Source organism: Pithys albifrons, chromosome 2 (assembly GCF_047495875.1).
Source record: "Pithys albifrons albifrons isolate INPA30051 chromosome 2, PitAlb_v1, whole genome shotgun sequence".
Classification (NCBI taxonomy): Eukaryota; Metazoa; Chordata; class Aves; order Passeriformes; family Thamnophilidae; genus Pithys; species Pithys albifrons.
In genome coordinates, this window is record NC_092459.1 from 63,270,607 (window position 1) to 63,286,307 (window position 15,701).

Genomic DNA, 15,701 nt, shown 5'->3' on the forward strand with positions numbered 1-15,701 from the left:
AATTCACTGTCATTTACAAGGTAGAACACTACATGTACTAATACATTTACTAAGCTACAGTCTAAAGCTTCTCAAGAGAAGACCAGGCACCATGCACATGAACTTACACCCTCTGAGGATGGTCAGACGCTTACAAAGCAAGTTACAACACATTTCCATGGAAGTCAGTGGCTCTCTACACTTCTCCAAAGCCCAGCACTTAATTCCAAGATCTTTCAGTGCTCTTATTCAACAGGCAGAAGAGCCAGACAGCTGTTCCCCTACTAAAATTCTGAACAAAAAATAGAATTAAATACTAACTTTATTAAAATACAGCTTCATAAGTAATATGTCTTTTTTCATACCTCTGCCACATCTTACAAAGACAAGAAAAGAGTGGCTAGGAAATAATTTCTCATACAGTTTTGCTACTAGAAAACTATGAAAAACTCTATTCTCATGTGATCCAAAGGAACAGATACTCACATAAACAACTATCTGTAACAGCAGCTAAGGAAGTAAACATCTTGATACTGACACTCTAGGACTTGGCCAGTCTCTTAAGTATGAGATTATGAACAGCATCATCAATATCAGTTACACATCTCTCTACTGAAATATTTTTAAAATTTTCTCTGGCTGCTACCAGGACATAACACTAAAAAGGCATCAAATAATGGTACCACACTAACCAGACATCATATATAATGACAAGTATCTGCAATTTCAAAGCAAAAAAAGACAAATACTTAGAAATCAAGTCTAATACATATTAGCTTCACAAATTAGGTAAATTTCGTTCCTATTTCAATAGCATTAAAATAAATCAAATGCAATTGTATAGACAGAAGTAGTCACTGAAATGATTACCAAACAGTAATATCACCACTACTGTAAGTTATCGCAATAAAAAAGGACACTATCAAATAATCTCTATTATGTTACATTTTATATACCCTCCTAAAGTTTCATCTCTAGGAAAAGTGACTTAAATTACATACCCCCAACTCTCAGTGAGCAGGATTTTTCTTGATGCTGACTAGGACCCACACATGAGAACTGTCATTTAAACCCAGTCAGCACCTTGCTGCTCTCTGTGTTACACAGAAGTGTTAAAATATATACCAAAGATGTGCATGTAGGATGACCTGAATAGCAGATGCTCCATTCAGCGTAAGGTATTTCACTTTGGAGAGAAAAAAAAGTTCCTTTCTTCCAGTAATCAACCAAGACAATATAAGTTGCCAAAATCCAACATTAAAAAAGTATAGAATGAGAAGGTTGCAACTTACAGCAACTACCTTAATACAACTATTCTCAAACACAAGTGCAGGACATGTTGTTTTAATGAGCAAATATAAAATAAGTCAACATGCTTGACAGCCAAGTGCATGTGTTTCTTCTATTGTTGCATTTTATTGATTTGTAAAAAAATTTTAAGCAACTGAGAACACTCATATGAAAAGCTCAGCCCCTACATGTCAGTTGTGTTATGCACCAATGCTTATTGTTTGAAGAGGGGATCTGAATATTCATCCCAACGAGTGTATTAGCAACTAAGTGAAATAAGATGCCATGGTAATACAGCAGTCTCTCCAGTCCATCGGATTTCAGCCCACAGAGAAGTCAGGCAATTCCACCATTGCCTTTGCACAATCGTTCTCCTGCCTCTTCTGTTCTGAGAAAACACCACTACGACTTGCAAATCTACTGAATCTGAAAAATCTGAGATAAAGCAACAAAATCCCATTTTGGTTTTCATATATTTGAGCCAACAGCCTATTTATAATTTTATTTAAAGTCTTGTGATTACTACTTTCAAAGACAGCTTCTAAGTTCTGTTGGTACAGTTTGATCTGTACAAATAGACTACAACGGAAAATCAGAATTCAAAGAAATCCTCTGGATTGAACTCCAGTCTCCTGAACTCCATACAACTGTTAAACATGCTTACTTCAGACAGCCTCTGGAACATACTCCATTTCCTCACGGCCATTTATCAGCCATAAAATAAAATTCCCCTTTTTCTCTTCATAGTAACTCAAGATGTTCACTACTTATGAACAAAAAGCTTAGAAAAACCTAAATGGATCACATGAAATAGCTAAATAAGACTGAGCACTTTACCAGTGCTTGAACTTCCAATAACAGAAAGACTGACCAAAAGGTCCAGATAAAAAGAGTATCACACAAGAAAACAAGGAATACAACAGGGGTATTTCGCTTTACACAATTTTCTCATCTTTCCTGCAATATGGCTTGTTTCCATCGTTGTTTTACAGCTAACTCTAAAACACCAAGAGGAAATGGATCAGCTTCTGTCATACTGTCAGTCTTCACAGACTTCCATACAGGAGCCTGGGAGCTGCCCGCACTGGAGGAGCACTCTTTGTCCATGTGGAATGCACTAGTTTTGTAAAGTGTGGCACAACATGGAGTTTAAAGCCTTAGAGAAGTCTAACTACAATCACATCTCTACAATTCTGAGATATGAAATACAGAAACAGATCTTAAACATTTTGAAAATCAGACTCACACGTTTTCTCTGCCAACTGTTTGTACAGCTCATGACAAAAGCTGTCTTGTCATGCTGGTTTCAAAATGGTAAGTCCCTAGATATGGTTTAAAATCCCCTGCATTCACATCAAAACTTCATTATTCAAAATCTAAAGAAAAAAAACCAGTTTATACTGGATTGGATTTCTCCAATCCATATATTTTTATAAATGCTTATTCTTTCCTGTTAAGTGCACCACTTCACTCTTCTAAAAATTAAGAAGCAGTGGTTACTACTGCCTATCTGATAACCAAGTTATGAAGATCAACTTGTTATCATCTGAAGCTATTCCTGTCATGAATACCAGTTTTGTTTTGTTTTGTTGATATGTATAGGAGATTTGGTATTCTGAAAGACTTCCGTCTGATCAGGTCTTTCCACTGGCTTAAAACAATCTGGTTAATACATTCTAAGCTCTTTGGACTTATCCTCTGGAAAAGCCAAAAACATTTCCTATGCACGATTATTTCTCTTTTTAAAACTGCAACCACATCAATATCAAAAGTGTAAAAACCATGCAAGATGATGGATCTTCTGAAACACCTTTCCCAAAAATGCGTGCTACTTCAGTAAGTCCTAATTCAAATATATAAGACACACCTGTTCACTTCCTTGCATAAAAGAAGTGCCCTTTGTCAGCTCTTTTTTTTATTAAAGAATTATTTACTCCAATCTTTCAAAACTAATATTATAGACAGAATCTCACAATAAACAAGCTCAAGGCTACCAAAACAGGTGGCTTTAATCTCTTAGCTGTTGTTACACAACATTGTTTTACTGTTCAGCCACCATTCACTGAAAACACCACTCCTTACTACTACTGCCTCCTGGATTTCAGCTCTGCCACTGCACTTTGGGGAACTTCTTTGATGCCTTCATTTTAAAGAGGAACTCTCTGCCAACCCTTGAAACCATCAACAGCAAACACAGAAACAAAGGTGAGAAGCCTTACTTTCCATACATGTAGTTTATTATATTAAAACATGCATGATACTACTGAATGTCAAAGCTTCAGAAAAACACCCACCTGCTCATATAACCTCAAAGACAGGAGAAAAGAACTCCTACAAGCTCACACAATCAAGAACTATACCCAGTAAAACCAGCTATGTAGGCAAACTCTTAGAAAAAAGGCAGAAAGAAAATGATAAATTTTATATCCACAGCAGGCATTTTTCTAAAAATGGTAGTTCAGTTGCCAAAAGCCTAACAACACAAACAGTAGGCTATTACAAGAAATACACTTTATCAAATACTTTTGTTCTGAATGTTGGGGGTTTTTCCTGTAGGAAAGCCATTTGGTTTACTAGACTCCACTTTTACAAGTGCCACGGGAAAACGAATCATAGACTGGTTTGTGTTGGAAGGAAATTTAGAGACCACCCAGTTCCAATCGCACTGCCATAGGCAGGGACACTTTCCACTAGACCAGGTTGCTCAGCAGAGCCTCACTCAACTCGGCCTGGAACACCTCCAGGGATGGGGCAGAACTTAAATAATAGCAAACTCAAGCAAGACTTTTTAAGATAATTTCAAGTACTCTGTCGAAGACAGTGGCCTTAGGCATGATCTTAGTAAGCAGCTGAAAAACAAAGGATCTGAAGTTATGAGAGCTCAGAAGTGCATTTGTTTTAAACTACAAAATAGATCCATTACTCTCTAAATGAGTAGCAAGTAGAATCTTCAGATATATACAAACTCTCCAGGCTCTTAGGGATCTCATCCAGATGACAGTTTAAGAAGAAATTCAAAGTGTATGTATCTAAGACAAAAAAATAATCAATGTCTGCCCTATACTATTAACTAAAGAAATAAGGTTCTTGAGGAGCAAGATATGCACAAAATAAAATAAAATAGAATAAAATAACAAAAAATAAAATAAATAAAATAAAATAAAATAAAACCACATCCTAACATTTTGGGCCTTTAACACAGCCTTGCATGACCGTGTCTGTACAAGGCCTGAAGTCAAGATCCTGTGGCTGGTGAAATTCTGAGGTCAGATGAGTCTGATATTAAAACTGTAATACTTATTCAGCACACATGGAGTCACCTTTAATCAGGTGAACATCAATGTAATATTTACTGTATCTTGAAGAGAAAAGGGCTTTCTCTTCCTACACAATTAAAAAAAAATAATTGAGATGTTGAGAGCCAGCGAAGTTGAACTCTTGCTGGAAAACAACAGAGTGAAATACATTTCACTGATACTGCTCTTAATGTTCCTGACAGCAAACAGGAAACTAAGAAATTCTTACATATTTTGTTGTATCTTAAGGGAATTCATATAAAGATTCAGTGTTTTTTCTGAGAAGCACTACAGGATTATACAGCGAAATAAAATGGAAGACATTTGCCACATTCACCCCAGAGGTTAAGAACAAAAAACTTCTCAGATGTATGAATGTCCACATACAGATCTGAGTATCACTGAGTTAATTTCTTCTTCTGAAAAAAATCCACAAATATAAGTAAACAAAAATCTTACATCGTAATTTGTCACAACAGAATTTTAAAACATCAGATCATAAATGTGATACCAGATAAACAAAAAAGAAGAAAGCTTTAACTTATAGTTGCAGAGTCCTTCAAATAACAGAGGATATGAAATAAGGTCACACTTTTTTATGGCTACTGAAACACAGTGGCAGAGAAGAGGAAACAGCAGTTTTCTCACTGTCTAACAAGCCAGGTATAAAAAGAAAGCTCTGCAAATGTTTCGGTGCTTCAGCTAACATGAAAGATGAAGCAGAATCCAAGAAAAATATCTTGCCAGGGAGTAGCTTACATGTCTCTTTACCATTCCTTTAACTTAACTGCTAGTATCTGTTGGCACTAATCAAAGCCCTGGCTCCTCATTTCAAAAAGCATCCCTTTTTTTGCACCTTCCCCAGCTATTCAGCATCAATTTCCGCTCAGTATCTTCATGAGGCATACCATTTAACATTTTTTAGCATCAACTGGCATTCTTTCATGAAAAAGCTGCCTTATTGACTTAGAATACACCATTTAAATAAAGCAGTCTAAAATAAGAATAGTTGGTTCAGCCTTCTGTACTTTTATGCACCTATACTCCAATGCTCAGTATTGAAAATGTGGGTCATTTCCAAGGATTTCCGAAATTGCAGTCTAATGAATTGTTCCTCGCTGACATTTAAAATGTATCTTCTAAAGAAATGTCACGATAAAGGTGACCAATATAAATAAAGAAATGCAAATAAAGACAACAGCATTACCAGTAAATGATCAGTGTCTGCTGTGTCCCTTCCAGTGACCAATTTCAGAATAATGAGCAAACCCAAAAGTAGCAATGGTCACTTTAGTCATTGCTTATCATCTTACAGGACTCTCAAAACCCCATGCACACCAAAAGCTCAATGACTCCACTTTAGGATGAAATATACAAGGACAACAATTTTCATTGTTAGTAACAGCTGAACACCAGCCTAGCAATGTTGTGGAAGTTTTAATTATGACTCTCACACCCTAGAAAATATTTAGAGTAACGAGAGAAAAGGCACAGGAACAAACATCACTCTTTAAACAAAGCAAAATCACTGCCTTAACCTTACAGCACTTTATGTGCATCCTCATCTTGAAACGCTTTAAGACAGCGCATATTCCACATCTCCATGATGACACTCAGTTTTCTATACAATTCCCCTGTACAGGAAAAGATCAGCATCCAACTCTACAGACAAGAAGAATTAAGCGCTTTATACAAAATGTTGAAATGCATTACTGAAAAGAATCAAAACAACCACGACTGCCTTGTTCCCGAGCTTCAAGGCAGCAGCTTCTCCTTATTCTATTTTATCTTTTCTTATATATGCGATTGCCTTTTTCTCAATTGCCTTTCCAATGTCATAATACACTGGTGGTCTAACAAACACAAAACCAGCTCAAAGTTGTATCACTGGAGGCCTCCAACTACTGTGCATTCAATGCAACAATGTAAATCACAAAACTAGGTATGCTGTCAAACTGCCCTAAGAAAGTTGTACCATTTTAACCTTCTAAATGGCGGCCGATCAAAGGTGCAAGTGACAGTCCCGGCAACTCAAAGGGAATGTAGTTTTCAGTGATCTGACCAAAGCGTGCACAGCTTATACGTGAGATATTTTGGCTTTGTTTTTAAAAAAAGAGAATAAAAACCAAAAAAGTACCAGCAAGCATCATGGGCAGTAAGACTTCATGAAGTTCATACATGAAGAAATGTGTGCCTGTACATCACTAAAGATAAACTTTAAAATATTAGTAATGCTATGTTTAATTGAACTAGATTGCAGTTGTTAAAGAAGTATCTAAGGTGAATTTTCTCTTCAAAACTTAAATGAGTGTCCTTTCAAGATTCTGATTATTCAATTCTTATAGATGCAGTTAACATGGCTAAGAAAAGTACCCTTCAAATATTCAGTTTGTGTTGTACTTAAAAATGAATTTGCAATCTCCATTTCCCTTAAAATAAATTACTATTTACATGTCTGTAAAACTTGATATTTATTCTACATATTCATATAGAAATCAATGTAAAAATAATTAAACATGTTTCAGAATTAAGGCCTCCCTCAGTCTTCTTTTTTCTGAACACAGCCTTCACAATATAAAATGAAAAATAATTTGGAAATAGAAAGCTTGCCACAAGTACTGCAAGAAAACTCTGGAGAGCATAGCACCCAAAACCAACTTCATGTTCAGTATCTGAAACCAATGTGGCAATGGCTAGAGTTGAAGCTAACAGCAAGACTTTTAAAACTGAACTGACTATGTAACAAATAATGAGTGTGAATTATCTATGTGCAATTAAATCATTATCATCTGAGCACTGGAAGTATGAGGATACTTGTGTTTGACTCTAGTTCATTTCCATGCCTTTTTAACAAAGTACATTTTATAGAACATAAAAAAAATTTAAAACACTTCAGTCATTTTCTTCTGTCAAGACCTGTTCTTGACTATGATTTTGCACTTTTCAGAAAAAACTCAGGGCCTAAACTGAGACCTGGAGGAAAATGATTCTGCCTTTATGATGCCAACTGCAGCAAATTATAAACTGTGTGGTATAAAACATTGCCCATTACCTCAACAGTATAGTAAGTCAGCTGTATCTTACTCTAGTTTTCATTTGCCAAGTTTTAATAAAATAGAAAAATGTCAACCATTATAGGAAAACAAGACTGACTACATTTTATTTAGGAGTGTGATTATTTCTCAGCTTTAAATTTACCTTTCCCAAGACTTTAAATGTTAGGGCTAATTTCATATGTACTCTTGGGAACAGCACTGACAATGCCACATAGACGTTGAACAGCTTTCTGCAATAACTGGAATTATTTCCAGTAGTCAGGGTTCAAATAAATACTCAACTAATTCTTTCTAATCAAATTAATGACAAGACTACGTTAATTACTTCAGTCCTGACTGCCCTATAGGATAGCTACAACTCAACACATTGCTCAGCTCACAGGTAGCTTTGGACTAAGCTAGACTATCTAGATGGACAGCTGCCTTTATTTTAGCTTCATTTCAGAATCCAAACACAAGTCCTTACTTTAAAAAACAAACAAACAAATCAACTCCAGAAGTACCCAACCTACCGACTTAAGTGTTTAAATATATTGGAATGTTCTTCCTAAAATGTCACCTGGTTTTCACCAATAAGGTACATAAACTGCGTAAAAGAAAGTGTGGTAAAAGTTTTTATACAATTTAGACTATTCCATCCGCTGTGAAATTTAATTCACGTCTATTTTAAACCAAAAAACTGTAGAACAGAACTCAGACATCATTGCTGGAGCATACCATGACCTTATAATATAAACAAAACAAAAAAATTTTACAAGTGAAGTGCAGAGATTTTGTAAGTTAATCAAAACCATTTGGGTACAGCAATCTATGGACTCAGACATTTCAGCTACTTAAAATATTTAGTCATCATTTCAGTTCTAAAATGCAAAATACATACAGGTAAATGTCATCAGAGACAATGATAGAAAGTTACATTAAAGTCAAGTTCTGCATTGGGTAGAGATGTGTTAGAGGGCTAAAAGTGACCCTATCTTGCTAAACAAGATACCAAGTCTTGTACCATTTGCAGGATCAGGGGTTCAACTTTTGACATCTCTAAAACCTTCCAATCAGTGTAGCCCAGCATTCAAATATAGAGAGACAGGTTGAATTTTAGATGCTGTTTATTTATATCACAGGAGAAAAGTTGGTTAAAATGTCATTGTCCAATCTTCTGCATTTTCTTTTCCAACAACCCAAAGTCTACTGTTTTTCAAGCATTTAGAAGATTTAAAGCACATTGTAAAGTTCTCCTTTTCAGTACAGTTGTCATCTTAAGTCTCAGACTTAATTATTGCTACAGTATTTATAATTGAATGCTCAGCAAGTCAGTTATAAGTTGTTTTTAAATATGCAATTGAAGACTTCTGCTTCTCTTAGCAGGTACATACCAGGAAAATATTCTGAACAACTTATGTTCTTTTGTTCTTGTGACCAGATCCTTTTTTTTCTGACAAATAAGAGGAAAAAAAAGAAGTTTATAGTGCTTATTCCTCTTCTAGCAGCCACAACGTGTTTTCTTCTACTGAAGAATTCAAACTGCATAAAGTGCAACACCTAAAACTGCACATCAGTTAGGGATGTGGAACAGCTCCCCAGTTACTGGAGAGTACCTGCTCATTTAAAAAACCCTATCTTATTATGGCTTGTAGAAAGGATGTGTTCCACCACAGGTCAAACAGAACTGTATCACTTAGAATCATTAAAACCATACAATATCCACGCTGGGGGAGGGCGACAGGGCAACTCGGAGCTCCAGTATGTGAACGGTCTGTAGGAGTACACACTGTAACCAGAGCTGGTATTTTCTAAGGTCAATATAAGTAAAAATCTACTTTGTAAATCGTACGAGTCCACATGAAGAAAAATCCATATTCGTGTTCCTTGCTCTTACGTTAACTTCAAAATACAAACGATACAAACTCTGACAATGAGAGGAACAAAGCAGAGTTGCCACAAGAACCATCTTGCAATAAAATAAACATTAAACCTCGGCACAACAGAGAAGCCAGATGCTGTATCGATATCTCAGCCTGTAAGCATGTGTTCTTGGGTGCCACAGCTTCGGTGCAGGATCTGAGCTCTGCGTAGCACGTAGGAAATATCTGCTTCCATCTCGACCACTGCGAATATACTACTCTCAAACACAGAGACGAGCCTCCAAGGCCTTTGTATTCCCATCCCCAGATTAAAAACATAACTCTAAAAGGTGTTAAAAATGCGCGCTGGTGGGGTGCGGGCACAACGTAACCAGCGAGGAAGAAGAGGGTGGCAGGAGAGGAGGGGGAAGGCGGGGAAGGGCACAGTCCCCGCGCCCGGAGGTCCCGGAGCCCCCCCCGCCGCCTCCTCCGGCCGCTGCGTGAAGTTGGCCGGGCATCACCCGCCCCCCCGCAGCCAGGCCAGGACAGAGGCCTCCTCCTCCTGCGCCCTCCTCTGCCCGCAGTCCGCCGCCCGCCGTCTATTCTTCCCCTCCGGCCGCCCCCAGCCTCACGGCGGAAGGAGTGGGGAGGAAGGGGGGGCGTCTCCATTCCCCTCTCCACTCGCTTACCAGCACGGCGACAAGGACCCTTTCCCGCCCGACACAGGGGGGAGCCCCGGGGGAGCCCCGGGCCGGCCTGCGGGAGCGCTCCCGCACCCCCGGGCCCCCCGGAGCTTCCTCCGTTCCCGCACCTTCTCCGCGGGGAGAAGGGGGCAGGGAAGGCGCCGGGCCCTGGGGCCCCGCCCGCTCCGAGGCCCCGAGCAGGGGGACCCATGGAGAGAGGGCTACTCACCTCGCTGTTAAAGGCTTTCACGGCCTCCATGTCGCGGCAGAAGCGGGGGCCGGGCGGCTTCTCTCCGCTGATGGCGGCCGGGCCGGGCCGGGCCAAGTCTATCTCGGTGCGTGCGCTACTCGCTCAGGGGCCGCCAGGCCTCCTCTCCATGGCGGCTGGCGCAGGGGGCGGGCGCGGGGAGACGCGGGCCCCGCTCGTTTCCGTCTCCTCCTCGCCCCGCTTCCCGCCCGGCGGCGCCGGCGCTCCCCTCCCTCCCTCGCTCCCTCCTCGCTTCCCTCCCCGGCGCGGGGCTCGGGGCGGCCGGGCCAGCAGCAGATGGACGAACAACGCGCAGCGGCTGCGGCGCGGGCACCAATATGGCGGACACGCGGGGGCTCCTCGCAGCGCAGCGCCCGGAGCGGCGCAGGCGGCGACAGCGCCCCCTGCCGGGCAGCGCCCGCGCGCCCTCCCGCGCCACTGCCTGCCGGGATGGCCGTGCGCCCGCCCCGCCCTCCTCCTCCTCCTCCTCCTCCTCCTCCTCCTCCTTCTCCAGCCGGAGAGAGGGGAAGGGGCGCGGGAGCGAGGTCTGGAACGGCGCTGTGTTTCGTCACCGGAGGCAAGTCTGGGAGTTCTCGGGACGCTGTTCCCGCATCCCCGCAGCGTCCGCCTCCCGCGCCTTGCCCGCGGAGCCTCCGCTCCCTCCTCCCAGCAAGGCCCGCCGGAGAAACTGGGAACTGCATATGCAGGCTTGAAGAAAGGCAAAGGGGGAAAGAATCCGTAGTAGCGGGAAAAAAAAAAGGTCATACTTACATAAGCCCACAATCAATCAGTATTATTTATCAAAAGGAAAGGATGAAGCCCTCAGAATTGTAGTGCAAATCGATCACAAGCCCCACTGCACTTGGTACATGAATATTGTCACTTAACAATCCAGCGCCCTAAAGCTTCCAAATCCACCCCCAGGCCTTAAGGCATTCCTGCCTGGCTGGCGGAGTGTGTTCCAGGTCAGGCTGTGGACAGAACGCACCTCCATGATCATGGATCAGGTTGCACCTCCATCACCAGCGGTGCTATCCCTGCCCGCAGCATCGCCCCAGCCCAGCCCAGCCCAGCCCCTGCCTCTCCCTGCAGCACAAACACCGCTAGGCTGAGAAATCACAGCAGCAACAGCTCTATCAGACAGGAGAACTTGGTTCCAGGGCATACATTTTTGTTCCCACAAACACAAAGCCACCACATGACTCACCTTCATCAGGGAGAGCCTCCAGGAGCTCAGAACCATTGAGGATGAAACCTTGGGTTTGTCTTTAGCTGCTTATTTCCCTGGCTCTGTTATGTTCTTTCAACTTTACAGCAGAGGTATGATAGCATGAATTAGGCTCCCATCCGAATTGCATTTCACTATTTTCCAGTGACAGCCCTAGGCCAGGGTCTGGACAGACTGTGCCCTCCTGCTCTCACAAGTGCCCCTCAAGGGCTCTTTATGGACAGTGAAGATCCCACTATAGGCCTGAGCCAGGGCCTTACAAACTGCAGTGGACTTCACTCAAGAAACAAGCTAAGTTATAAATTAAGGTAAGCCCAGCATCTATGACAGACCTGGAATCCTATAGCTCCATTCTTAAACACAAGAGAGATTATTAAGTCTTTTTACCTACAGAATTGGAAGTTCCTCCATCCTTCCCACTCAACTGGCTTACTTAGGGAAAAAGCCTATCTCTAAAAACCACTGTTGTTGCAGTATCAAGCCACCAGGAGGGCCAGGAGGCCTGAGCAAATGCCCTGTTAGGAGAGAATGAGACGACGGTCTGTTCAGACTGAAAAAAAGATGACTATGAGGTAGGGAAGGCACCCTCTAGCAGCCAATACCTGCAAAGTAAAATGACTGAGGCTCCCTAACATTTGTGATCATTTGTAAAAAATTGAATAAGGCTCTTTGCAGGAGGTCAGGAGGTAGCAGTCTTCACTCAAAGCAGGAGAGGTTCTGACAACCGAAGGAAAGCCTTTTCCATTGTGAAGAGGGCCAAGCAGTGAAGTAGGTTTTCCAGAGAAGCTCTGCAGTCTCTGTCTCTTTTCAAGGTCCCATGGGATAAGGACCTTAGTAAGCTACTCAGAGCTCACAACTGATCATGCTTTGAGTCAGAGATAGGACTAGAGAGCTACGTAGATCAGTTTTAATCTGAGCAGCACTGATACTGTATGAACTGCATAGCTCAGTGCAACCTTCTGGCAGACCCTCTTCAGAGATGATTTAAGAGAAGCACACTATGTTTACCAGTAGGGACAAAGTCTCTGTTCCTCTTTTGTTCTTTTTTTTTCTTCTTTGTGAATAAGAGAAAATAAGAGACAATTCTGTTCAAATTATTGTGAAGTCTTTACATGATAGTCACTGTATTACAGGAGTGACTGCTAAAACTAATTACTTTGTACTCTTCTGGAAAACCTTTTGGAACACTGCAGTTACAAACAGTCCTCCAGCATGTGGTAGCTTTCCTTTGAGGTGAAATTGAAGCAAGCCTAGTTTTCCATCTTAAAATGGATGGTATACCACGCTGCAGCAACTTTTCAGAAAAAATTTTGAAATTCATTTCAGAGTGATCACGAAACTACCACACAGTTGCTTTTCCTGAATATTTTTTTCTGGAAGCATGAAAGTTATTCCAATAAAGGAGAAACCAGAGAAGGAGAGGTAGGATTTACACTTAGAGATACATGCTCAAAGGCTTGACCGCAAAAGCTGGGTCTGAATTTGAAACTACATGGTTCCCCTTCTCCCATCTTCAAGCTGCTTGCTGTAGGTCTGTAATAAACATTTAAACAAACATTTTTACCACTTAAAGAGTTTAGATAGCAAAGCCTTTTAACAGCCCTATTTAATTCCAGCAGTAGAAAGGAGAATGGAAACACATTACCTCTCTGATCTCATAAGGAGCCAGCTGTCATCCAAGAATGAGAAATAGGCTACAGAATGAATACTATAATACATCTCTGATTATACTTACATCTTTTGAGTTAAGCAAGCATATAAATGTAGTAATATGAAAACAGTACTAGTGCAAAAACACTGGCTTATTCTGGGGCAAGGCCACCTTGCCCCACAAGGCATCTAATTCAGTGACTTGCACTATCACTGCTAACACACCAAAGCTGGGAGATTTCTCATTGTGCTGCACAGCAGTCAGTGTCAGCTTGCTACACAGGACAAAGTTTCTGCAGTTCCAGTGCTCTGCACTACTGCTGAAACTCATACCAGAAGCTTTAGTTTTGCAAATGAAGATCTCACTCGCTTTCCAATATGTCAATGAATTATACGTGGGATTTGCAATGATGGGGCACACTTCCTGTGTGGATGCAAACACCCAGCTTTTCAATTCTGAGAGAAAAGCAAAACCAAATAGATCTTTAACCTGCTGTTTAGTGCATTTTTTTCCCCATAAGAGAAGGTAAAATAGATATGACTGCCTTTTGCCTACATCTGACAAGTCCAAATACAGACACAATAGCTCAAACAAGTGTCATACTGGTAAATCCCCTTAAGAAATCCATCATCCAAGTGAGCAATTCCCTTTTGTGTCCTCTTAGCAGGGGAAGCCATATGCAACTGTCAGGAGAGAGAACTGGGGTTCCATTAAGCAAAGAACAGAGGAAGACAGATCTGCTATTAATCAGTTGTAGCTTTGGGTAAGAGGATGTCAGTTTTTTTCTCAATAACTCTTTCCACATTTTTTTTGAATGCACAGCTAGAAGTCATCCTCCATTAACTCTACCAAATTTCTCAGTGCATTTTCAAGGAGATGCTTACTTTTTTTTACTGAAGTTTAGCACATTTCTCCCCTCTGTTCTTTTTCACTATCTCTACCTCATCATTCTCTTTCATTTGCATTTTCAGTCCTCCTTTACTAAAACCATTGTAAAAGCTTAAATTGTAGCTAAAATGTAGAGAAATAAATTTTCTGTTGAACTTCTCTGAGTTTCTTACAGACATGGGTTCACATAAGAAGCTCTTTTTCAAGTACTTCAAAATGTTAGAGGTTGTAAGAGAATTTTTGAACGATTTGTAACCACATGTTGCTTATGACAGCCTGGTATTTCAGAACCACGATTAGTTTTCTACACAGTTTCTTCTTGTCAAGGTTGACTGACTCTGAGTACCTTGCACTTGTTGTAGCATGATGGTGTCAGACTCTGTCAGCACAACACTGCAGGAACTGCCTCAAGACTACGTTATTGAAAAAAGCACATTCAAAAGCAGTTGAAGCTTTAATTTACAGGCCAACTACTGCTCTCTGAGGCACACTATAAATCTGTGTTGATTTCAAAGTAAACTGCTTTAATCAGGCAAGGAAAGCAGCCTTGTAAATTACCTTCAAGTAATGTTTGTCAGACTTGCCTGTAAGAGGTTTGGATAACCTGATGAAAAAATGTGCTGGAGTCACACCTGCTGTGGCATTTCCAACATTGCTAAAATAAGCTTAGCCAGAAAGCATTTACTAAGGCTTTCTTATGCTGTGTGGAGTTCTAATACAGAAGTGTGAACTATGTGCCATCCTGTTTCTGATTGTAGTGTACAATGACAAGGTACAGTGATCATTGTTTCCTACAGCTGCATAGTCACATTAAGTTATGCTCCTAACAGGACAGTTCTTTTAAAATAAAGGTCAGGTAATGGTTATGCAGTGGCAATTATACCATGCCTGCATCATTTTAATGTAACAGCAGAACTACAAGGATAGAACAACCTATGAGTTCAGCTTGCAAATACCATAAAATACATAACAAATGTTTTATAGTCAAGCCCAACTACAGGAATATCCCTTTTTTGTTTGAGTGAAGCTCACACTAAAGCAGTTATAAATGATTTTTCAGTCTATATATGTATAAACACATACATGTACTGAAATCATCTTGAAGAATTCAATTACTGCACTAAAAAAATAAAGCTATCTAAAATATACTTGAGTATTTCAAGGAAAATTCAAGGATGATTCATTCATAAATGTCAGACATTACAAACAGCAGAAGACTGTTTATTTGCTCTTTGTAGAGCAACAAGCAAAGCTAGGATCAAAAAGATTGGAGTAAGAACATTTGAGATGATGAACTGAGAACAATCTTTATCTAAAAAAAAAGAAAAAAAAGAAAAAGTATTTATCAGATGGCTTTTTACACACAGGCTGACAGCAACAAGGGCAGACCTTTAACCGCCAATTTGGATCATTCCTTCACATTATGTTACTTTCTCTCTCCTGCCCATACATAGCACACTTCCATCTTCCAACAGTAAGGCTGCAAAAGCAGTTATTTCTCCCACTTTGCCAACTCATTACAGACTGTAAAAAAAGTAAGCA

At 40.5% G+C, this 15,701-nt stretch overlaps 1 protein-coding gene across 2 annotated transcripts in view; it reads right to left on the reverse strand.

Annotated features, from left to right (window-relative positions):
* Positions 1-10,638, reverse strand: part of SCAF8 (SR-related CTD associated factor 8) — a 90,496-nt gene extending 79,858 nt beyond the window's left edge. For both annotated transcript variants that reach the window (XM_071549273.1, XM_071549272.1), the window contains exon 1: positions 10,375-10,638. In XM_071549273.1, coding sequence (XP_071405374.1) covers positions 10,375-10,404 — 30 coding nt within the window. In that variant the 5' untranslated portion in view covers positions 10,405-10,638. The remainder of the gene's footprint in view (positions 1-10,374) is intronic.
* Between the last annotated feature and the right edge of the window lie 5,063 nt (positions 10,639-15,701).